General features: G+C 44.6%; 1 protein-coding gene across 3 annotated transcripts in view; it reads left to right on the forward strand.

Moving 5' to 3' along the window:
* Positions 1-3818: 3818 nt before the first annotated feature.
* LOC147901031 (uncharacterized) overlaps positions 3819-24897 on the forward strand; it is a 35568-nt gene continuing 14489 nt past the window's right edge. The window contains exons 1-4 of one of the 3 annotated variants that reach the window (XM_087376207.1): positions 3819-4333; positions 4491-4578; positions 16369-16463; positions 16576-16648. In XM_087376207.1, the coding sequence (XP_087232333.1) occupies positions 4047-4333; positions 4491-4578; positions 16369-16463; positions 16576-16648 (543 nt within the window). In that variant the 5' untranslated portion in view covers positions 3819-4046. Of the gene's footprint in view, positions 4334-4479; positions 4579-9215; positions 9467-16368; positions 16464-16575; positions 16649-24897 lie in introns of those variants that run through there. The other 2 variants (XM_087376209.1, XM_087376208.1) reach the window with 2 other exon arrangements.

The raw sequence follows: 24897 nt of genomic DNA on the forward strand, positions 1-24897 counted from the left end.
TCAAGAAACATGTGGATACATCTTCATTGAAAAAGGACCAAAATAGCTCAAGGATCCATGATACACATTCATAGCACTTCAAAATATCCACGTCTACATGTTTTTACTGCATTGCGCCATAGTTGTATAGCTGGCATAAAATCACAGTGAAGGGAAAAAAGCTTACCTGGCATTCAAGCAAAACTCCAAATGATGCTCCACGACCACCAAAGACTAGACCCGAGTGGACATTACTAGTTGAGAAGCAAAGATAACAGAGTAAATAAAACAGCTTCATCTTAGAAAGACAATGAAAAATGTCATTTTTCCTACTAGCTCATTACCAGATAGCTTCATAAATGTTATGGAGACCAAAATAGATACAACAGGAAACGTTATGGCAAGAGATCCCTTTGGAACCTACAACCTTCAACGTAATAAGGAAGATTGTATCAACTCACCTCTAAGCAAGTTGCCAAACGAAGAAGTTACTGAGGAAGCGAAGGATGCCCTTTTGAGTTTACATGCGTGCTATCTCCACGAAGATCGAAAGATTTGAGTGATCCTCTCCAAAATTATGATGAATTTGATGCTGAGGTTATATGAGAAAGTGTGGTATTTTTCACCTGGAAGCAAGCGAGGCCAGGAAATAGAAAAGCGATATGCTGTGACTTGAACAACCTTCATAAACTGAATATCATCTTGTAAGCAAGGCACTCACAATGTTACTTGGAGGATTTCTTTTCTCGTTGTAAGTGGGGCATGTGAAAGTGAGTGCGTAGCAACAACTTATACAATACTGGTCGCATTTGGGATTCGGGACCATATTGTTCGAAATGGCCCCTAAGTATGAAAACATTGCAAGCGTGGTTAGTTACGATTGTGTGGACGAATAATCTGGCTGCAATGCTATAAGCAAACTGTGTTTGGTACCGGATTTGTGGGTGAATGTATCCCAAATGCTCAAACTTTGGCCTGAACCATGGAGTTCACCTTCGATCTACCAATTGTCGAAAAAGGTAAACTGTGGAGTTCACCTTTGATCTGCCAACAGTCAAATAAGGGAGTGAAGGATATATTGACAATCTATGAGCGATGGATTGAGCAAATTCATGTGCGATGTGTATCGTGTGTCTATATTGTATGTGTGTGAGTAAAGAACGAAAAGTTGTGTAGAAAGGTAGCGGGAGTAAGCAAGCTGAACTAAGCGTCTCCTAATATTTGAGACCTTGATGTAGAAGGGAAGCGCCACTAGCGGAGGCTGCTGAAGCAGAGAAGGTCGAAGATGAAGAGGATGAAAAGCTAAGCCCCAAGAAGGCAAGACATAGGAGAAGGATGCAGCAAAGCCAGGTAGGCAAGGTAGGAAAGGCAAGGGAGGTAGGAAAGGCAAGCAAGGTGCCAAGGCTACAGCTCTGGAGCCTGAAGAAGACCCCAAGAATGGGCTTGTTGCAGCTTCTAAATCTTCAATAGTGATCGTAATCGAGGAGCAAACTTAAGAGAAGATCTGGTTTAGAGGTGGCTTAGCCAAACGTGGCAAAGCCTTATAGGTTATAAGGGAGATGAGATTATCTTGATCCTCCTCCACAAATGATGATCTTACATCTCTCTCTTCTCTCTAAACCGTAAGCTAAGGTCTTTGTATATGTAGACATGCATACTTAAAAAACCTTGACTTTATAATGTAATCCACTAAAGAACATGCATGTTTTATCAACTCAAATTCATAAAATTTCCAATTTCAATCTTGCAAGTCAAATCCCTAGGAAACACATACAAGAACAATTTCCAAGTTTTATTTACTCTGTTGTCTTTGTTATAGCAGCAATGTCCACTCGGGTCTAGTCTTTGGTGGTCATGGAGCATCATTTGGAGTTTTGCTTGAATGCCAGGTAAGCTTTTTTCCCTTCAAATCTTATGATGTAGTTTTCTGAGGTTTGGACTCTTGTTCTCCTACCGGTCCCAGATCAGATCTTTGCTTTTGAGTGTAGTTGGAGCGCTACATCAGGGATTTTTTTTTTTGAGCTCAAGTTGCTACGCATCTACAGTATTTCTGTTCTTTCATAGCATGTTGTCTTCTGTCTTTTTGTTCTTACATAGCTTTTTCCATTCTTCTTAATGTAGCATATTAAAATATAATATATAATGGGCTTTCTTACCAGTTTGTGTGAGGAATATCTCTAAGCTTTCATTGTATTTCATATATACAGATTTTGGTCTAAGCATGAGTTAAAGGCAAACAACTCTTTTTGCTTTTCCCGGATTGACAAGAGTGATATCTCCAATGAAAAGAAAGAGAGTAAGAAAATCCTTGTCAGATGTAGCATCATGCTCTCAAGTCACATGTGACTTAGATGTAGAAGAGATACTAGGCCCGAGTAATGAAGATGAGGTCTCTAGAATTAAAAATGCATGTTTATATTGGAGTGATTCATGGGCGATCTCTTTTGAATGGGCATTTTTTGATAGAAAGCTTGGACACATCTTTTGTACTACATGTCAAAAAATGAGAAAATGTTGTGTGTTATTGGCAGTGATCTCGCTGAAGCTCTTGAATTTCAACGTGCTTTTTGTAATGAAGTCAAAAGTAACTTGCAATCTCGGTTTCTTGAAAATCATGTGTTGGAGAGCTTTAAAATTCTTGCACCCTCCACATTTCCTTCAACTCAAGAGCTGAAAAGCTATGGAAGGGAGGAAATGAACTAGGAGTGTTGGTACAACAATTTGGAAATGATGCAAAATTAGTGGATGGCACACATGTAGAATGCTTGATTGATGGTAGAGCATTGAAGAGGGAATACCATATTTTCAACATACAAGCAGCATCAGATTGGAAAGGCAAAGTGTTGAAAGATACGTGGTGCTTTATTGGTAGAAATGAAGTGCTACGTCAAAAATATCCCATGCTTCTTCGAGTTGCAGAAATTGCAATGTTGCAATGCAGTAGCATAGCTATTTGTGAAAGGGGATTCATCATTCAAAACATCATTAAAAACAAGTTGAGAAATAGATTGTAAACCAAGAACTTGGATTCTCTTATGCGAATTTCAATTGAAGGTCCAACTCTAGTAGAATTTGATTTTATGCCGGCTATACAGTTATGGCGCAATGCATCAAAAACGTGTAGACATGGATATTCTAAAGTGGTATGAAAGCGTATTATGGATTCTTGAGCTTTTTCAATGAAGATGTATCCACATGTTTTCCTGAATGTATTTTCTTCTACATTTTCATGAATGTATGAGCAACTATGTTCCTTCTTGTAACATGTCCATTTACATTTCCATAACTTCAATATTATCTACAATTCCTTTAAAGTGTAAAATCATAAGTGTAAATTTTTAAACTGTAGTTTTTCAAAGGCCTTGATGACAAAGGGTAAAATTTAAATGTGGTTTAAGTGCTGAAATTTCCCTTCTTATAAGGACAAATCATAAAATCTCAAGTTTGTGATGACCAAGTTGATCAAAAAACGTACAAACTTTGAGATTTAAGGTTTCTTATTGTGCAACCAAAAATATTTTTGGGGAACAGTGATTTATAGATGAAACCTTGAATTTTATTAAAGGCAATCTATGATCTCAACTTCTAGACCCAATGGAGCGGCTGTCTAGCCCCTCGTAGATTGGGTCAGGTTACTCGTTGTTGTTGGGAAAAAATGTTCTTGGAATGAGGATGGAATCATGATATTCAAATTTGAAGGCAGGCCAAATTGACGTGTATAGGATGCGTGTGAGGACACGTGTGAGTTTATACTGCGAGGTTCTGCTGCCGCCTCCACATGGGCCAATTTTTGTCACCTCCATTTCATCCGATTTGCACTGTGAGACGGTGTGATGAGCTCATTGAGGCTTTATGAGAGAGGAAGCGTTGTTGGAGCCCAGAGTTAGTCTTCCTTTCGGATGATCTAGCTCAGCGAAACTGTGAGAGAGGAAGAGTAATTGGGCTGTTCGGCACTCAAAAAACGGAGCCAGAAAGAGAGAGAGTAGAGGGAGTAAGAATTTATTCCTGTCAAGAACCCACGTTGCTCCAGCATCTCACACGCATTCTTGCCGCCTGCCGTATCCAGCATGTCTTGCATTTTAGGCAATGCGCTCTCCGCACCCCTTTCCCGGCCTTCCGACAGCTTCCACTCGTTCTCGCGGATCAGCATTTCATGCAAGCACAGCGCCGCTTGCAGAACACTTTCATCTGGTTCTAAAGCGTTTCGGACCAAGGTGCCCCGGGTCTCCCAAGGGGATGGCGGCGGTCACGATGGTGGCGGTGGTTTGGGAAATAGTGGGGGTGGCGGAGGATCGGGGGATGGTGCCTTTGGCAAGGCGGGGGGAATCGGACTTTTTGGAAGCTTGTGGGCAAGGTTTGTGATAGCTTCAGCTATGGTGACTGTGCTTGTATTAAGTCTTATCTTTTGAGGTTTTGACACGTTGAAAAGGGTGGTCAGTTTTGTTCTATGGAAATGCATTATTGTTTGTTAACCGTGGGGCTATTGGAAACCCAATAAAGTGATGTGCCAGGTATATGGAATTACTGGACAGCCACCCTCTCGTCATCAAGAGCTTGACTGCAGGTGCTTTCAATCTGGTTGCCGATCTCATCTGTCAGGTATAAGTTTCTGTCAGTCAAGCAAGATTAAAATGTGTACCACATCTTTTCTGTTTCTACGAACTAATATATGTTTCATACTAAGAAGGCTTCTACAGCGAGCTGCTTTTTGCAAGTGCGTTCATTCTAGTGGAGGATTGGAATAATAACCATGATTGTCTGCGTCTCCAACTCTATTCATTAGCCTTAACAAAAATGGCCGACAGCAAGACAGTCGTCCAAAAAGGAATGGACTATGATGTCAATTGACATCATTGCACAAGCGTGCAAGACAAGGACATCAGTTTCAATGTGTGTGTGTGAGAGAGAGAGAGAGAGAGAGAGAATGTATTAACGTCCTCAGGATACCCTCGCAGACCTATGAGACAAGGTACAAGCAGAAAAGTAACCATACAAGCTGCTAAGGGCTGAGGCAAAGGGCTTGCCTAAGGTCCTGACCCCTTGTTGAGTGCTAAACTAAGAAACTCACAAGTATTCGAATTGCAAAATGCTAAAAAATATTGAGATACCAAGAGATGGGATCAGGTGACATCTATGATCCCGGTGCCATGGTAGCTCTCCGGTGGGATGCAAAGATATCGCGTATCTCCCTCTATCAGGTCCTCTCACGTTGCGGTGGGAGGCGTGGTGTCCGTGATCTTTGAGCCGTATTGAGAGTGACACCTCGATTCTGACAATCCCCTTGAGTAATCTGAGATGGGCTAGATCCCCATCGTGCGTGCTTTGGTGATCCTTTGCATCGTGTGTGGTCTTTTTTTTGTGGCTCAACAGCTCCGTGTCGTCTCTTCCCACTAGTCCACTCTGCCCTCATGTGAGCTAGCTCCTCTTCCTCCACTCCATTGTGTCTTGGGACTGACTCAAATGCGTAGAAGTTTGTGACATGTCTTTGTGCTCGATCTATCTCTGTCTCTTGTGGCAATGCCGCCTTCTGCAGTCTAGTCTGTCTTGGTAGGGTCTCTCGTTGTCGTTGCGTCTCAATCAGATAGAGGTTGACACAAACGTGGTCATGAAATTGGATTAGCCGAGAGAGTGGTGTCCCTCTTGAAAGACGCAATGGTATCATCCACGGATCTCATAATAGATTGGGCAAGTACATAGGAAATGCTCCTCTGTCTCCACCACCTCCAATGTGCATAGCTGTAGATCTGCTGCTCTCTAGGTGTGCGTGCAGCTCTCTTTGCCTCCATCCTCAACTGATGTGACAAGACCCATCTGTCCAATGGCAATCACAAGGTCCATATCTGTCACGGGCTTCCACAGCCCGTGGCCATACTGGACTGCCATGTAGGCCGCCAGCTAAGTAGCAACCGGTGCAGCAACAGTTGTAGCAAAGGCATCATATTTGCATAGCACTAACTTAATAGAGTGCTATAAAGGAAAGGGTTAGATGCCCTAACCCTAACCCTAATACTAACCCTAAATGGGTTTGTATATATTCTACATTTTCAACTAAATCTAGTGTACAGTTAGTCATTTGTGGTGTGCTCTCTAGCTGTGTCCTCTCTCCTCATCTCTACTCTTCTCCTCTCCCCTCTTCATATTTTGTCAGTTTCTTCTCTTGCTCCCTTTACTCCTTCTCATGCAGGTGGGACGGAAAGTTTGTTCCACAGTGGGGTGTCTTTAACCTAGCTCAGTGTAATCATCTGCCTCTGTTACGAGAATTGGAATTATCCCATTAATTTAATCCTTCAGTATTTAGTTTAGTGAGATCCAGCATTTTTATCGCGTAGCTGATGCATGTGTGTTTGCTGTTCCGTAGTGATGCATGTGTGTTTCTACATGGTTGGATATACGGCTATGGCTGTATGAGTGTGTAGCATTGTGTGCACTACTTACGCGATGACGGTATGTGTAGCATGTGTGCACCATCCGTACGATTTTATTCATGTGTAGCATCAAGTACACCATGAGATGATATGTATCACATGTGTGCACCATTTATTTGTGATTTATTGATTTCGTGTTGCCATAATACTGAAAGGTTGATTGATTGTGGTGATTGATTTCAATGTTATCTTATGCTTGAAATATTTCATTACTATTGATTGTGTGAATCCAGGGGAAGAGTAATTGATCAGGCGATGGCATCTGGCAAGTATGATCCGTCATATTTTGGGCACGTAGGCGCAACTCAAGTGATGCGGGAATGAATAAGGCTTATGCCTAATTTTTTATATTACAAAAGCTTATGTACATATTTGAATTTTGGAATATTAGTGGCTTAGCTAAGTGTATAAACTAAAGTTAGAAAAAAAGCTTTATTTTTAGAAAAAGCCAGCTATTCTAGAAGGTGGATGGGATTTTTGTAAAAGGGTGCATGGAGGAAAGCACAGAGGCTTTTGTATGATTTTTGCTCGGAAGCTTTTGGAGGAATATACATAAATACATAGGAGGTGGAAGGAGAGCACCACTTCTATGGGAGGAGATTGTACCGAGCACGCTTGTTTTGTCTCTTCCGTTTGTGAGTTTTGAGAGTTTGTGCGTATTTTCGAAGAGTGTTGCTGTGTTTTTCAAGGATTTGCAAGTTTCGCGAGCGTTTCCTGTCGCAATGGTATCAGAGTCAAGGTTTCGTTGTCCATAGCACGAGAAGCACACGCACCTCGCGTCCTTGAACAAGAAGCCGCAGCACGTATCACATTGTGGACACCACGTACAAGAGCGCAACGAAGTTCGAAGTAGCAGAAGCAAACAATGCAAAACGGATTAGAGGCAGAAAAATGTGCGGCGAAGGAAAAAAAAATCGCATTCAAAGAAGTTGGTCGTACGCAGATAGGTCAAAGCTTGCGAACGCACACCCGTGTCCTATCTTCTCCAAGCATACGATCAAGGCGGCGACCAAGGCATAGTCCTTGGCATACCTGGCATCGAAGGCATCGTTGGCTGCGCGCAAGGAAGCCTTGGGAGATTGCTCTTTAAACTTCCCGAGAGGTCTCCCATCCCAGTACTGTTCTAGCTCAAGTTTGCTTAACAATTGGTGACTATCCACTAGGTCAAGTCACTTTGTTGCTCTATTCTTTGAAGTTTCTAGTCATAAAGATATCCTTCAAGGCAAAAGTGCAAACAAGGGAGCAACCCAATGGATTTTGGAAGAGGAGAATCTCAAAAGCAAGTGTTCACAAGAGCAGGAGGCAGTCTACAAGTGCTATTGGACACAAGCTTTGCTTTGTACCTTGCAACGTGGATTCACTTATTGGAATCGTGTGAGTTCGAGAGCCCACAGAGATATTATTCGACAAATAGCCGCTTTCAAAGCTTGGAAATTGAATTGAGATAAGTCTTGTGTTTGTGTATATTTCCTTTCATAGTGATTTCTTCTTTGCACCGTGCACATACTTAACTATGTCTGGAAGGCGTATTCCATCAGAGATAGGTTATCCTGAAGATCTACATCATGATGAGGATGTGGAAAACGAAAACCATCGGCCAAGAAGTTCAATACTGATGACACTTACTGAGGAAGAATGGCAAGAACGCTATCAGCATGAGAAGCAACAACGTCAAGAGATTGAAGATGCTCTACGCCAAGTGACGACAACTTGGAAGCCACCTATACCGATTGAGGACGAGGAACCTATGCATGCATCAGATTCATTGGATGCATGGAAACATCATGCACGAGACCTTGAGCAAGAACTTGAGTACATGCGCAACATGTGCGACACGCATAAAGCCAACGAAGAACGTGCAAATTGAATGTTAAAAGAGATGACTGAAGTCACAAAGAAGCGTATGAAGGACAGAGATGATGAAAAAAGTGAAAGCAGCAAATCATCAGACACTAGTGATAGTGAGTGTGGAAGAAGCAAGACAAGACATCAAAGGAAGAAGAAGCGACATGTGAAGACTTCACTATGATGACATCATGACACTACTCCTTCACATGAGTCCAGCGATGAAGACAATGTACGAAAGGCCATCTTGAAAGCACTCAAGCTTCGTGATAAGAAGAAGTCTGGTAAGATTAATCGCAAAACTTTTTCTTTTCCAAAATATGATGGTAAAAGAGATGGACAAGCTTTACTTGCATGGATTAGTTCTTTCAATCAATACTTTTTGGGAGAACGGTACGAAGAGATCGAGAAGGTAAAACTTGCTGCAAGTCACATGACAAGCAATGCACAATTATGGTGGAGTGTGGTTGCCGAAAGCACTCATGTTCCAAAGACATGGGAAGCATTTAAAGATAAAATCAAGAAGTGCTTCCTACCTACACAGTTTGAAAAGGATACTCGCAGGCAATGGCGAAGATTGAGGCAGTTGGATAATGAGAGTGTGGACACATGCATCGAGAAATATCTTTCCTCTCTACTTCAATTGCAAACTATTGAGAAAATGTCCCGAAAGGAGCAATGTTGTATCTTTGTTGAGGGTTTACGCCCTACTATTCGTGCTGATGTACGTATGCTTCGACTATCTATAGCTTCTGATGCTATGGATTTGGCATTAGAGTCAGAAAGAAAGCAGGGAAGAAGCTTTGCTACTCGCACCCCTCGAGCAAAGAAGCATACTTCATACTTCAAGCAGGAGGGTGTAAGAGGTAAAGTTTGTAGATATGATGGTAAGTCTAATTGGAAACCTGCTAAGTCACGTATTAATCGAAGAACTGAAGAACTTGTCACATGTTACGAATGCAAAGAGAAGGGACACTACTCTTATGAATGTCCAAAGAATCCACTTGCCACACACAAGACAGGTACCCAAGCAAAGAATGCTACCAACAACAATGGAGGCAATGGAGGGAGAACCAATGGACGTACCAACGGTAATAGTCAGCGCAACAACTCCGCACGGATCAACTACATTGATGATGGATCCCATGATAAATCTTTCAAGCAAGAGGGTGAGGATGAGGACAATGACAATGAAGATGCCAACGACACCCCTTCAGGTAAGTGTTATTCAGGTAAAAGTGCATCTTATTTTCGTACTTCTTTGTTACATATGATTGCACTATTGCACGAAAAAGAACATAGTGTCTTATTTGATGATGGAAGCACCCATGATTTCATTTCGCAACGTTTAGTTGAAAAGTTAGGGCTCGCAACCATTTAAAAAAAAAAAAGTCAAATCAGCTTTTCAAGGATCGAATTATAATTGTTTGCAATGGTTAAGGATCTTGAGGTGACTTTAGGGCCATGAGTTGAGAGCCGTGATTTCTTAGTCGCTTCTTTGCGTGAGCAAGATCTCATTCTAGGGATGCCCTGGCGCGTTGATCATAATGCCAAACCTGATTATCTTGAACGCACCATTACTGTGACTCAAGGTACTGAGACCATGACTCTAGAATGCGACAAGAATCTTTCCTCTTGGCCTATATTGTCACATACCCAAGCTAAAAGAGCTTTGCGCAAACGTGAGAAGACATATCTGGTTATGGTCAATAAGATTGAGGTTAGTCGTGAGACTTAGAAAACTAAGCAAGAGCCTTTGGATCCTTTTCTAGCTACTTATGACGACTGCTTTATGGAAGACTTACCCCCTGGCCTACCTCAATCTAGACCTGAGGATCATAAGATTGACCTTATTCCAGGTAGCGCACCACTATGTAAATCACCATATAGACACAATCCTATTGAGCAGCAAGAGATTCAATCCCAAATAGAAGATCTTTTGGCTAGAGGCCTAATTCGACCTAGTAGCTCACCATTTGGGGCACCCGTTCTCATTGTCAAGAAGAAAAATGGAACTTTCGGAATGTGCATCCACTATCGTGTCTTAAATAAAATCACAGTGAAAAATCGATACCCCATTCCGAGAGTTGATGATCTACTCGACAAGTTGAAAGGATCCACAATCTTTAGCAAGATCGATCTTAAGTCAGGATATCATTAAGTGAGAGTGATCGAGATCAATATTTTCAAGATTGCTTTTAGAACCGAGACTAGTCACTATGAATTTCTTGTTATGCCTTTTGGATTGACCAATGCACCTGCCACATTTAGTCGGATGATAAATCGTATCTTCCTACCCTATCAAGACTTTGTGGTAGTTTTCTTTGATGATATTATGATTTATAGCAAGAGTCGAGAGGAACATGAGAAACACTTGAATCTTGTTTTTTCTCTCTTACGTGAGAACCAACTGTATGCCAACCTGGAGAAAAGCTCTTTTTTCCAACGTGAAATTGAATATCTTGGACATATTGTTTCAGTTGAAGGCATTCGAGTAGATCCCAAGAAGGTAGAAGTGATAGTAAACTGGCCACAGCCTAAAGATATCCATGAGTTACGATCTTTTCTAGGTCTGTGTAGTTTTTATCACAGATTTGTTAGAAATTTTACACACAAGGCACATCCATTGACCGAACTATTGCGTAAGACTCGTGCTTTCTCTTAGGGTGAGCAGCACACTTTAGCTTTTCAATGACTTAAGGGTGCAATGACGCACATACCAGTTTTGACCATGCCGGACTTTACGAGACCCTTCTTTGTCATGGTTACTGATGCTAGTGGACAGGGTTTTGGAGCTGTGCTCATGCAAGATAACCATCCAATTGCATTCGAGTCACGTAAATTAAAACCAGCAGAGCTAAACTATTCCACGTATGATAAAGAATTAGCTGCTGTGGTGCATGTCCTTAAACTCTGGAAACACTATCTTATGGGTTTCGAGTTACTCATTAAGACTGATCATCAGAGTCTTAGACATCTCCTTATCAGCCGGTGATCTCGGATCGGCACATTAAATGGACTGCCTTTATTGACAGCTTTAAACCGATGATTCAATATCAACCAGGCAAAGACAATGTAGTTGTCGATGCACTGAGCCGTCGATCTAGCATAAATAATATCTCAGTCATCGAGGGAGACCCTTTCGAGCCTATGAAGGTGGACTATCCTACTGATTGAGACTTTTAAAAAATTTGGCATAAGATTAAGCAAGCTAATAGCACCCCTATGGCCTCGTATTCCATTCATAATGACTATCTATTCTACGAAAAGCGCTTGTGTGTCACTGCACCATTTCGACAGATGCTCTTAGCGGAAGAGGTGGAATGGTCACCTCTATTTCCATAGTCCATGAGTCTTCTATCGAGGAGATGCGCAACCTGTATCATACGGATGCAGATTTTCAGACACCTTGGTACAAAGTCATGCTCGACGAACGCCCAGGCGACTATGCTATACATGAAGGGTTTATTCTTCAAAGGACGACTTTGTGTGTTGTGCACATACCGTGCTACCATACTTCATGATATGCATGATTCTCCTGCAGGCGGACATAGAGGCGTGGCATGCATTCTCGAGAAGATAGAGCGCAAGTTTTTTTGGCCTCATTTACGTAGTGATGTTCATCAATATGTGTCTCAGTGCCAGGTGTGCCAGCAAGTGAAGGTATCTCATGGGAAACTACCAAGATTACTTCAGCCCCTCCAGATTCCGAATCAACCCTTTGAGCAAATTAGCATGGATTTTGTTATAGAACTTCTACCAGCTATTGGTACCAAGAACAACATGTGCGTGCTGACCATTGTGGACAGGTTTAGCAAGTTTGTCATGTTGATTCCATGCAAAGGTACCATCGACGCACATGACACAACTCGTTTATTTCTCAGATGGCGGTATCTGATGTATGGCATGCCTCGTATTTTCTGACATGGATTCCAAGTTACCAGTCATTTTTGGAGAGCCCTGTTCAACAACTTTGGTACTAGGCTCAGTTTCTCCAACAGTTTTGTCAGATGACGAGACAGAAGTCTACAACAAGCTAGCATTTGATATTCAGAAATGCTAGTCCCGCTGGGAACAATACTTACCCCTAGTTCAAGGGATCTTGAACGACACCCATTCTTCTAGCATGGGTCGGACTGCCTATGAGGCACCTTTTGCCAAGAAGTTCAAGTCCCTTCTCACCAGGATATTCGAGAAGGTATACGAAGTCGATCGCATCACGAAGACCTATGAGCAAATCATGGAGTCCGTAAAAGACTGCATTGCCAAAGCCCAGGAGACCTACTGAATGCAAGCCAACAAGCACAGACGTGGCATGAGTTACAAGGAAAAGCAGTGGGTTTATTTGCGGGTCATGAAGAAACGTCTCAAGCACTCAAGCAAATGAAAAAGTGTCTGAAGGTTTCTCATCGAAGTTTTGGACCCTTTCCAATCATCTAGGTGGTGAACGATGTGGCCATGAAGTTGCAATTACCTTTGACATGGACCATGCACCTAGTATTTCATGTGTCCTGGCTCAAACCATGTGTGGGTTCGGCACTAACCACAGGTGCAGATGTGGAGCAGCCTGAAGTTGTTGATGAGGCCGAGATCGTGGAACCAGAGTAGATTTTACTTCATCGGCTCAAAAGAGAAACAAGCAATCGACAACATTTGTACGCAGTCAAGTTCAAGCACAGGGGCTCCCATGAAGCACCATGCAGAAGGGGATGTCACGGGCATCCACAGCCCGTGGTCATATTGGACTGCCACGCAGACAGCCAGCTCAGTAGCAGCGCCACGTCAGCAACCAGTTGGTTACCACCTGGACTGGTTGGTGCCACGTTTGCCAGTCATCCATGACAGCCCAGTCGGTGGGCAGTAGTAGGGTCGGCCATGCTGGTCGGTCAGTTTTAAGGCCCAAGGGGGCCTATGACAGGCAGCCCCTTGGCCTTCATTTCTCATCCCACCTCAGGCCTTCCAGCCTTCACTGAAGCAGCACCTAGGCCTCCCTGAAGTAGACCAGCAGGGTAGCCTCAGCCTCTTCATCTAGTAATGATTCACCTCCTCTAGGTAGTCTATTCTTTCAGTTTTGCAGTGAGGGTTCAGCCCCTTCATACAGTTGTATTCAGCCCTTAGGCATTCATTATTCAGTTGTATCTTTGGAGGTCCACTACATTCTCTCTGATTCTCTCACTCACATCCACAGCATCACTTTGTGTATTGAGTGCATCATCTTGCAGTTGCAGTTAGTATTGAGTAGAGAGAGAGTGAGGATAGTCTCTCTCCTGCTACAATATTTGTCCAATGGCAATCCTTAGTGCATGTGCTAGACTTGTTTGTCCTCGAGATACTCGGGTCTGATAATCATTCCATTCCTTGATACTCTCAAGAAGTGATCGTGATAGAAATGGGTCTTGGTGGAAAGCTCCTAGTCTCCATGCGAGATCCGCGACGTTTCGAGCTTGGGTAGGGCCAACTGTATGATAGAGTTGATCTTGTCTCGTGGGATAAGAGGGGACGGGGCATCCGAGCTGTATTGAAAGGGTGGGGGGGTCGATCCAACTGAATACCCCGCCTAGCAAACCATCTGGATATATGTGCATACCAAGCTGTGCTAACCTCTCGCTTTGCTAGTTGTATGACTCTAGTGCCAGCCTTGCTAGTCTCTAGGTAGGCAAAGCCCAAACCCTGTGAAGGTATGTCACTGTTTGAAAGTTGGCATCAATACGGAGTGGTTTCATGGCAAACTTTGCTTGTACAATTTGATGGGAGACTGAAGGCTTACTCTGAATCATCTTGCACTTCATAATCACATGTAGCCTCAAATCTCTGCCTGTTAGTTGACGAGAGATCACTCCCCAAGAAAACAATGGCTGTCGGTCTCACTAGCGTATCAAACAGCCATCCCTTCGTCGGGGGGTCTTGGAAGTGTGTTTGGAAGCATTGTCACTCTAGCGAGCCAGAGCTCCTTGACCTCGTGTAAGCCGTGCCCTTGTTGCATGGATCTCATGAAAACCGGTCTGTGAACATTGCCCCTAGATAGGTTTATGACTGTACGGCTCCCCTCGGTAAGTTGTGCTGATGAAGTACTGCCTGTGAGGAGTTGAAAATCATAACCTTAGTCTTGCCAAGGTTGACTGTCAAAGTCTCTCTTTGTAGAACACCACTAGGGCCGCCCAATGTCTTTGTAGGCCCGGTGCTGAAGAGGGTATGAGGACTATTTCATCTGCACACAGCAGTATTTGTATCATCAAATCAGCAAGCAGTGATGCCTCACCTCCTAGGCATTCAATGAAGGTCGTGATCTCATTAATGGAAAGCCCAAAGAGTGTCAATGAGGGGGGGGGAGAGAGAGAGAGAGAGAGAGAGAGAGAGAGAGAGAGAGATTATTAACTTCTTGGGGGCCAAAAAGGCTTTTGAGGCCAACTCTGAATTACATCATGTGTAAGAAAGAACCTTTGGTAGGGGAACCATCTAGCACATGCCCAAAGATCTTGAAATATGAGGGTCATCTCCCCATATGCGAAACCCCCAATGAGGACATTCAGGAGAGACACCTAGAAGAGGGAAGGGATAGAGCTGCTACATAGGCATGTGTAGGAGGTGTCAGATCTGGGAGGCACCTGAGCTGCCTCTTGGGCAGCAGAAGAGGGCTCCAGCTTGGGTTTGGCTGCAGTCTATGTTGAGCGCTGGAAAAGTTCATGTGGGACTATCATGGGGTATCCCACGTTTGGGATATCTATGAGCCAACACAGTGCTGCTATGCTGCCTTGCCCAGCGTATGCCTGGGTGGAGGGCCTTATATAGGCCACAGATAGGGTGGTGCGGTTACAGACCTGTTTGGGTGGTCTAACAGACCCAATCAGCCTGTATGACGGGAGGACAGGCTGGTCCTACTTCCTTTATATAAGGAGGCCTCATTGATGATTGTATGCACCCAACCAGCAGCCTCCCAGAAGGCACTGAAGCCCCTTGATCTATATTATTTTGGAGCATGATTTACATGTTGCTTTTGGCTGTCTACTTAGCTGTGTGATTCTCCAGATCTGATTTGTTCTATATCTACTTGTGTGCACAATCTTGTGGGTGTGAATCAGTGATAGTGAGCTCTGGCAACATTTTTAATGCAGGGGTGGGGCTGTAGCAAGCTCGCCTCTATATTTTAACATGGTATTAGAGACAAGGAGCTGTACATCACAGATCTCTGCTAACAATGGGGGGAGAAGGCCTTTGCCTGAAGAGAGGAAGGTGACGTCAAAACAATAAGGTGTGCAGCTTGTGAAGTTTCTCATAGTGTGTCTTGTGAATCTCTTAAGGTTATCCACATATTGGCATGCCCATTCCAAATTTTGCCGAGGCTGGAATATTGGATCAAAGCGGCTATCTGATTTGGAAAGTAAAGATTCAAAGCCATGTGGGGGCAAGGATGTCATGGGGGATTACTGGAAGCGTAGGTAAAGCCTTAAAATCAATGGATTCCATGTGCAAGGTGGTGAAGGATGCAGATCTGGCAGTGATCAGAGATGCTGAGGCATTTTCCATGATCTTCGTATGACTGCAAATTCGGTGCTTTTGATTTGCTTATGGTCAACAAGCTTCGGTGGATTCGTCACTGTCCTGATGGATGATTATCTATTTAAGGCACTTATGCTCCCTTCACCTTGTTGATCCGTTCTGGCTCAAAGTTGCAATGCTTGCAATTTTCCATTCCATTGTAACTATGGTCTCCTTTAAATTCCATTTGCTAAGGTTATTGTATCATATTATTGGTCTTCTTGCCCAATTTTCACAGGTAGACATGATATGGATGTGGTAGGATGCCTTTGGTCATTTGTTAGGCTGCATCAGATTTCACGTGAACAGTGTGCTTGAATGAGCTATTACAGCATGTATCTTCATGCAAAGTAAACAGTTGGCCCATTTTACTAGCTCATGTCTCTTTGTGATCATCTAATTCTTCTCATTTAAGCCTCCTGTTTAAGGCAAGATCTAGGAGGATGCAAAGCTAACCAAATTGTACTATTATGTACAAAAGCCGATCCTATCATGCAATTTCAAGTTTAAGCAGCTCTAGACTAGGAGGGATGGTATGATATTTCAGATTTTGATTAGTTAACCCACTGATGTTTTTGCGCAGGTCTTTATAGACAAGGCTCAACAAGTAGACATACAAAGATTGCTATCTTTTACTGCGATTGGGTTATTCATGAGTGGGCCTGGGCTTCATTTTTGGTATGTACGTCATTTTCTCTTCAAAATTCTGTTTGAATAGTTAGTTTGTTCCTTGATAAATAACTTGTAGTAGAGGATGGGTCTTTTGAGTTCTATTGGTTGGTTTGGTCAGGTATGGAATATTACCAAAAGTGATTACAGTGCCAGGATTTACAGGGGTGCTTCTACGCCTTGCTGCAGACCAAGTATGCTGCTACTCTTGAAGTGTTCATGCAACTCTTTTTGTGACCTGCAGAAAATCATGATACAATTTCTGGAAAAGATCAGAAGGCCACTATAGAATTGATGTAATCAGTATGATGCACTTTGTTTAACTATGGTATTGTTATATCATACTATCAAATTTACTTTTTTAAATGGCTGTAATCATGCTAGGGTTTTATCAAATTGCTGCACAAGGGTGTGCGCCTGCAGTGGCTGGCTGGAGTGTAAACATGATAAGGGATCATTATGTACACAGCAAAGGGAGTGCAGACATCTTATTGAGTTGCTGGATGGGCTGATTGCATCCTCTTTCTACCCAACCATTTTCAGATTCAATGCATTCCTCCTATTTTCCTCCTCAAAAGTTTACTGACTTTGATTTGGCATCCATTTTGCCTCTGTTTCTTGGAATTCCCCATTACTTGCCCTTGAGCTTCTACAAGTGCTCCAGACTCTTTTGTAGATCTGCTTTTTTTTAATAGTCGCAAAGCATTTTGGGTCCTTAACCGTGATGGCTGAACACAACACACCCATTAAAGCCAACTGGGCTTGGACCCAAGGCAACAAAGAGACAGTAAAGATTCTATCTTGCCAACTAAAGGTAGCACCAATACCGCCCCTCCATGCCACTGAGATGAGAAGGATAGTATCATGCGTGAAGCAGATCCAGCTCAGCCAGGCAATTCTTCAATGAGAAAATTTTCTCCTTCTGCAAAGCAAGTAGATCTAAAGACAAGCCTCATAACAAATATTTGATTGTTGACAACATCTACCCGAGCTGGATGAGTGAAATGCTGCACGTTCAGCAATAGTATAGTAATTGGTTGAACAACTACTGGGATTTCTTCTTCCCCTGTGAACCGTCAAGTCTGAACTGGCCCGATCACTATTGAGGGTATGCATCCACTAACGGCATGTCATGTTTAGCATCATGAGATCTCATTTTCTGTGTTTAGCATCGTATGAGTGGACAACCACCTATACTTGTGTACCATGGGTAAGCCCCTTGCTTGGAAGTTTGGTGTGTCTTTATGTAAATCAAGAGATCTGTCCTGCTGAAAGGCTTGGTGAAGTTGCTTGGTGAGGACCATAGAGTCTCCCATTTCTATTCTAGAGAACAATTGAAAAAGCATTGAGGGTCCCATAGGCTGATAACCTCTGTTGGGACCCCCTCTGGTTTGGTTAATGACTCTCCATGACACGCTGCATCCCAAATTTCTTGTGCATGTATTTCCTGGTTGTTTCCAAGGGCTGGTTGCATCATCCTTAACCCCTACCATTGTGAGCTTAAGAGCTTTGTTCCTCTGTAGCCCTCCATCTTAAATGTTCCTTGAATGATTTTTCGAGATTTGTGTCGAGTTTCCACTCTAGAGTCTAGACTAGGTTGGATACTTTTGGTGTGTGCCTCATGCATGCCTTAATTTTTGCCTCCATTTTATGAGATTCTTGTAGCGCTTTCCATTGGTTGTTTTTCAGTTCTTTTATGCATTTCTTAACCACTGTATTTATATGCTTCAAAGACTCTTTGGCATCAAAGTCAAGAGCTCTAGTGCTCCTCTATCTGAGTTATTGCACCTCTAATACAAGAGCCATAGTTAATAGAAGTTTCAGAAATGGTGATATGGAGCACAATGGGAAACAGTGTGTTAAAGTCTTGGCGACTAGCAGAAACCGTGGAAACGGAGTTGCGGTTTAAGGTTAATAATGTATATATATTATACATACATGTATCATTGATGAAAAGATTACCAAAGCAGGAAAGTTACATCTTTGATCAAGTTCAAAAATGACTTATAAGACAAGTCATATGCAATGGAACAAGTCATATCAAGTTGAGGATTTAGGAAGTAAGGGAACTTCAAAGGAGGGTGGAGATTCGAGACAAGGATAACGACCAGCTTCCAACTTGTGAACTGAATTGGGACATGCACTTTGTGAACTGAACTGTGAAGAAACTCCCTGGAACTTGAGAGCTTGGAGCCCGGAGCAAGGAACTAGTGCTGTTGGAGTGGAGCGATTGCAAGACAACTTGTTGGGTGAGCTTGCCTGCCCACAACACGCCCCGCAAGCAGCCATGGCCACCTGTTACTTGCCTGCAACACACTGAGTTGCTATAGGGAGAGGGGGTTGTGAGAGCCACAGAGAGAGAGAGACAGAGAGAGAGAGAGAGAGAGAGAGAGAGAGAGAGAGAGAAAGAAAGAAAGAAAGAAAGAAAGTTTATTAAAGTCTTTGGAAGACCGATGGGTCTATGACATAGTCACAAGAAACGTTTCATCTGTTTTGCCGTTTCGCTGTTTCAACAGGTTTTGTTTCGTTTCGTTTCGTATTGTCAGACGAAACGGATAGGTTTCGAATTGATACTTAATATATACCCTTATAGGTACAAAAAGATATGTTATATTTAAGTTAGAGTGAACAAAGAGAAATATAAAGTCAAGATACTAAAAGAAAATTCAAAACATAAACACCTTGGATTCTAGAAAAAACGGGGCAAAAATGTTTATTTTGATTTGGGCGAAACAAAGGTTTCGTTGAGAACGTTTCGTCCTATTTCGAAACGTTTCGTCTGTTTTGCGTTTCAAGGTTTCGAAGAGGACGAAACGGGTTTTCATGTGACTATGGGACTCTATGAGACTGTAAAAAACTTGGTACAAACGAGCTGTGGTGGTGGAGCTACTAAATGAGCATCCACACCAATGCAAATGCAAAATATGCAGAATGTCAGTACTAAATCCTAAGTACAACATAGTCATGTCATGTCGGTAATCGACTGTCTCATCATCATCATCATCATCACCATCAAGACATTAGGGTGGATGTGGCAATGGGGGCATGAAATCCGCGATAAGAGTGTTGTCGGCCACTCAAAGGTGCAGCCCTGGCATGTCTCTTGGTCATAGCTCTGCGTCTAACCAGGGCTACTGTGACCCCCGTAAGGCGAGACCCGACTCTAAACATGGAGGGGATGTCCCCAAATGTGATTTATGTGTCAACCCTTTGTCTGAGCTGTCGGGTCACAAGCTTCGGGTCACGGTCATGTCGAGGCCTCGTCCCATGGGTGTCCATGTGATCTGGCTGGAAAAACTCCGTGATAGAGCTCTGAGAGGGATCAGCCAAGGAAAAAGTCTGCTTCTGTCTCTGTGCTCGGAGTATCCTCTAGTAGTGTCTGAGTGCCTCATGAACGAAACCTGCCAAACATCGCCGGTCTGGGTAGGAGATGAATCGGGCCAAAACCCCATAGCTGTCTTTGAAGAGGCAAGAGAAACATCTGCGGATCTCATAGTAAATAGGACACTTGAAGATGAAGTGCTCCTCTGTCTCAACCTCCTGCATGCCACACAAAGTGCATATGCGCCTCTCCTTGGGTAGTCGCTCTGCTCTGCCGCTCTCGATACAAAGTCTATGTGAAGAGACTTGGAACTGCCCAAGAGAAATCCTCAGCGAGTGGGGTAAGTAAATCTGAGTGTACCCTGGTGGGTCAATGAAACCCTCTGCTGTGATATGTAAGAAGTGATCTCTGTAGAAGCCCAGCTCACTAGAAGATCACTTGGGCCCAGCCAGGTCTGGAATGTGTGTAGCTGTAATAGATCCTCACAGATAACTTGGTTGACCTCGTGTGATAAGAGGGGAGAAAACGGAGCATCCGTGCTGTATTGGAATGGGGGTAGTCTGTCCATGTGGAGCCCCAGTCCCTTGAACCATCTCTCTGTGCGTGCATACCAACACCTTTGGTCTCCTCTTGCTGCAAATGCCATAGAAGAGGACAGTGCTAGCCATGGTAGCCTGCTACGCCGAGAGGGGTAATCCCCATACTCTCTGACTCGGTACAGATACGTGATGACTTCAAATGCAGCATCTAGCTGTAATGGGGGTGACCCAAACTCCGCCCGAATGATCTAGTGAGGAACATATGGCTTACCACGGATCATCTGTGATAACATGAGAACCGGTAGCTGCTCCACCCTGGCCCACTCTGTATCCGACAAGCCTGGCCCTCAGCATGGACTGCCATACATCCTCGCTGGATGGACCAAGGAGTCAAAAAGCAACCCTTTGGTCCGTGGATCCTGAAGTGAGAGCGGAAGCAGTGCCTCTCTAGTCTAGCCAATGAAGCATATCCTCTGCTCAAGCGTGCATGCATCGCGGGTCTCATAGTGAAGATGGGTCCGAAAAAGACGACCCCAAGATAAGTGTATGATGAAACTACCTCAACAGGTGACCCATCAAATGCGAACTGCTCCTGGCGCATGACGGCTCGCTTCATGTAGTGAGCGGGTGACTAGGGCAGGACGATCCTCTAATAGGGGTATGAAGTCAAAGTAGGCGAGAAGTGTATACAGACGGCCAGAGTAAGTGGGTGAGTAAACGCGATCAAAGCGTATATCATGGTAGGTGGAGTAAGAACTCAGCGGGGTGGGAATTGCTGCGCGACGAGGAGTGGAAATGCTAAAGAAAAGATAGTTTTGATCAACCCTTGGAGGGAGAGGTGCTACGATAAAGTCAGTGATCCGAGATGTGAAGGCCAGTGATCCCATGATGTAGTCAACAACACTGGAGCCTCCCCCATGTGGAAAGCACGTGAAACTGCCTGAGGTGGGCCATCTTTCAAGACCATTATAAATTATGAGATCATGCATCTTGCCAAGGTCTAATAGGGCTTGCCCATAAGATGTGAATGGTCCTCGTCTGTCAGTCGAAACCCGTAGCATACCTGTCTCCTCAAGGTCAATGTCTGGTAGTAGAGTGGAATCATCCCTGAAGTCAAGGAGTGGTGCCTGACGTGCGCTTGTCCTCGTGTTGAAGTCCCCAACTAGGAGGACTTCTCCGCGGCTAGAGAAGTCAACAATGGAGTGATAAAGAGCAGTAAATGGAGATGTCTCATCCTCACCTCGAATATCTCTGGTAAAGTGGGAGGTCTCAAGGGGGAAGTAGCAAATAACAATAAACAAATCCCGGCTGTCCATGTGCCGAATCCGGATCCAAAGAAACTTGGAATGTGCATCTCTCTGCTCCACTGAGATGGCCCCCAAAAGTGTGGATTTGTAAAGGACTGCGACTCCTCTTAACCCTCGAACCCCTCTTGTATCCCTCGTCTCATCTCTGTAGGCATCCATGTATACCCGCTGACTACTGGTAGTGGGCGCTCTGGACTCTGATGTGTCTCTGTATAAAAGACTATGTCGTGACCTGTATAGGATTCCGAGAAATTCCCTTGTTCTGACCATAAGGCACTATTACAGTTCCAGATGGTGCAGGATAGGGTCTCGGATATCTGAGTCTCATAGACCCTGCCTCTCTATGTGGGAGGGAAGGTGGGTGCCTGACGGGGGCCTGTAAGGAGTCGTCCATCTCATACTACTGCCCGCTTCCCCTCCTTGTGGGCCTGATCCCGCTGCTGCAACAAGAAACGCCTCTTCTGAACCTATAGTGGAGTAAGGTCCTCATCCATGGAGATTGCTGGCTGGTCTTGTAAGGTTGACCTACGACATAAAGCCGAAAGTCGTGTTTGAGCGTCATGGAATCGTACGATAAGGGATTGCTCTCGGTTGGGGTTCATTCCTACCTGCCATGCTCTCTCAATCCTATGCTTAGTCGTCCTTAGAGTAGTGGCCACGAAGGCCGTCGCATCTGCCATCAGCGTAGCCTCAGTGCGTGGGATTCCACGTACTCTGATGTTGAGAGCCTTACTGGCTCTCAGCTGCTGCTTCAAGAGGGTAGCTGAAACCGTTACCCTTGTAGGTTTCCGTTTGGCTACGTCCACCCATCTGGACATCTCCTCGATGGCAGATTGCATGCTCGCAATTTGTGCCTCCACAACTGGGGTGCTTCGTGGGACTGTGTGTATAGCATTGACCTCCTGTCGGAGCTGTGAGATCTCCTATCCGAGTCCCTGAATAAGATCAACTCGGTCTCGGATAGCTTGAACTTGCTCTTGTATGAGACGCGCCTACTTCTGGTTGAAGCGTGTCAGATCCGGTGCGAGGCGTGACAGCTCCATCTCGCGCTCTCAGATGCTATGTACCTCTATCTGCAAGTTCTCCCAAGCCTCTGATGGGTCAGCTCGTCCGTGCCCTAGCGGAAACTGAAAGGATTGTGGCATGAAAGTGTAGGGATGAGACTGGAGGTTGGGTGATGACTGGGTGAGATGGGTGCGATATGAAGATGATAGTGACCTAGAGGAGGCAATCCTAGTAGGGTGTGGGAACGTGGGTTGACTGAGAGGCAGAGGGGAGAAAAAGGTCGAGTAGTGCGCAACAATGTATGACCCCTCCAAAGTAGGTATCATAATCGGAGAGAGAACTATAGCAGGGGAGGGTGGAGCAATCGATGTCATGGGTAGGGGTATATCAGTGCCAGTAGCTATAGCTGCAGATGTAGAGGCCGTGGATGGAAGTGGAGCTGAAACTGAAACTGAGGCTGATGCTGAAGTTGAAGCTGAGGCTGGCGTTGAAGCTGAGGATAAGGATGTAGCTGAGACGAAAGCTAAGACTGAAGCTGAGGCTGAGATGGACCCCACCTTTGCTTTGTTGTCAACTCCGAGTCCATTGCGGTTGTAGCGTGTGTTCACATCCTCGAGTTTTAGTTGTGTTTGTTTCTTGTTTTTGTTGTCGTCTTTCTTGGCATCTTTATCCGTATCTTTGCCACCTTTACCCATTTATTTTGGCTGGTCCCGTGTTCGGTGCAGGTCTTAGTGCAGGAGCGGGAGCGGGAGCATGAGTCCCCCCCATGGCGGGAGGCACACTCAGTCTTGGGGGCTGAAAATGTCGGGGAGCGGGAGAGCTCGAAGGAGGGGGCTGAAGGGGGATGAAGGCAGGGCTGCAAGGCGGAGGGTGGAAGAGAATGGATGAGGGTGGAGGGCAGTGTGGCGGGGGCAGCTGCCAATGGAGCTGCAAGGTGGGGGGGCTGTGAAGGCGGAGCTGCAGGGATGTGGGCAGCGGGCTGTAAGGTGGAGCAGCAAGGAGGGGAGGCGGGCAACGAGCGGGAGGGGAGGCGGAGCAGTAGGAGGGGAGACAACACTACAGGGCGGCGGGTAGCGAGTAGGAGGGGAGTTGGAGCAGCGAGTGGGCGAGTTCCCTAGTAAAGTTTCCATAAATTCATATAAATAAATTAAGAGCAGGGAGGGAGAGCGGCGAGCTGGAGCGGAGAGCAGCGGACGGAGAAGCTGCAGGCAAGAGAGCAGCGCGAGGGGAGTGGATGGACGAGAGAGAGAGAGAGAGAGAGAGAGAGAGAGAGAGAGTATCGATGTCTACGAGAGGCCAAAGGGTCTATGAGAACAAAAAAACTAGATACAATGAAATTTGCGAGAGAAACCCAAAAGCGGCCTCCTATCAATGAGTGACTGGACCTATGTATGCGGGTTATGCTGTTTGTGGGACTAACTCCACCGGACGATTGTGGAGAGATAAGAGGAGCTCATGTGATAGTGGCTCAGGACTTGGTGAGGATTGGCATTGAGGAGTGATAGATCGTTGTTGTTGGTGCTCGGCCTGTCCAAGTCCATTCCTCCCTTCTCTGTAGTCTTTGTGATGTAGCCCGTTGTTCGACAAGTACTATTGTCACTTCGGTGGTTTATCTCCCCAAGGAAGGATATGTTTGTAGTCCTCATGTTGTGTCCACCCGAGGTCGGGTCTGTCAAGTCGTGCACTTAAGCTCTCTGCTATGTCTGTTCCCATGCTGTTCCTAGCTTGGGTCACCCAGAGAAAGAATCCGTGATCGTGCTCTGGATGGACTTAGCCGGTCCCTCTTGTGCTCTCTCTATGCTTGTATTAGCTGGTCTCTATGTCTCCGGGCCTTGAGAATAAAAGTGGCCACACGTAGTCGATCAAGATTTCCTAGGGACTCTCTGAGTAGGCCAAAACTAATATTGAAAGAGAACGGTGTCTTCCACGGATCTCATAGTACACATGGCATCTGAATGCAAAGTGATCTCTATCCCTGTCTCTTGCATATGACATAAAGTATAGATCCATCTCTCATGTGGGATGCCCTCTGCTCCACCCGTAGCTTGTGTGAAGATACCCGAAACAAACCAATTTAGCTCCTCAGTGCATGTGGGATATGAATCTAGGTCCTTTTTTTTTTCCATGAAAAAGACTATGAAAGAAACCCGCATGAGCAAGCTTGAAGCAGAAATACATCATGTTGGGGATAAGGATTAAAAACACTCTAGAAGAGTCAAAATAATACTCAGAATGAGCTGGAAAGAAGCCATGGTTGAAGCTGAAAATGC

The sequence above is a fragment of the Dipteris shenzhenensis genome, chromosome 6, assembly GCF_047967505.1.
Source record: "Dipteris shenzhenensis isolate YYH24624 ecotype China chromosome 6, Dip_SZ_1.0, whole genome shotgun sequence".
In the NCBI taxonomy this organism is placed as follows: Eukaryota; Viridiplantae; Streptophyta; class Polypodiopsida; order Gleicheniales; family Dipteridaceae; genus Dipteris; species Dipteris shenzhenensis.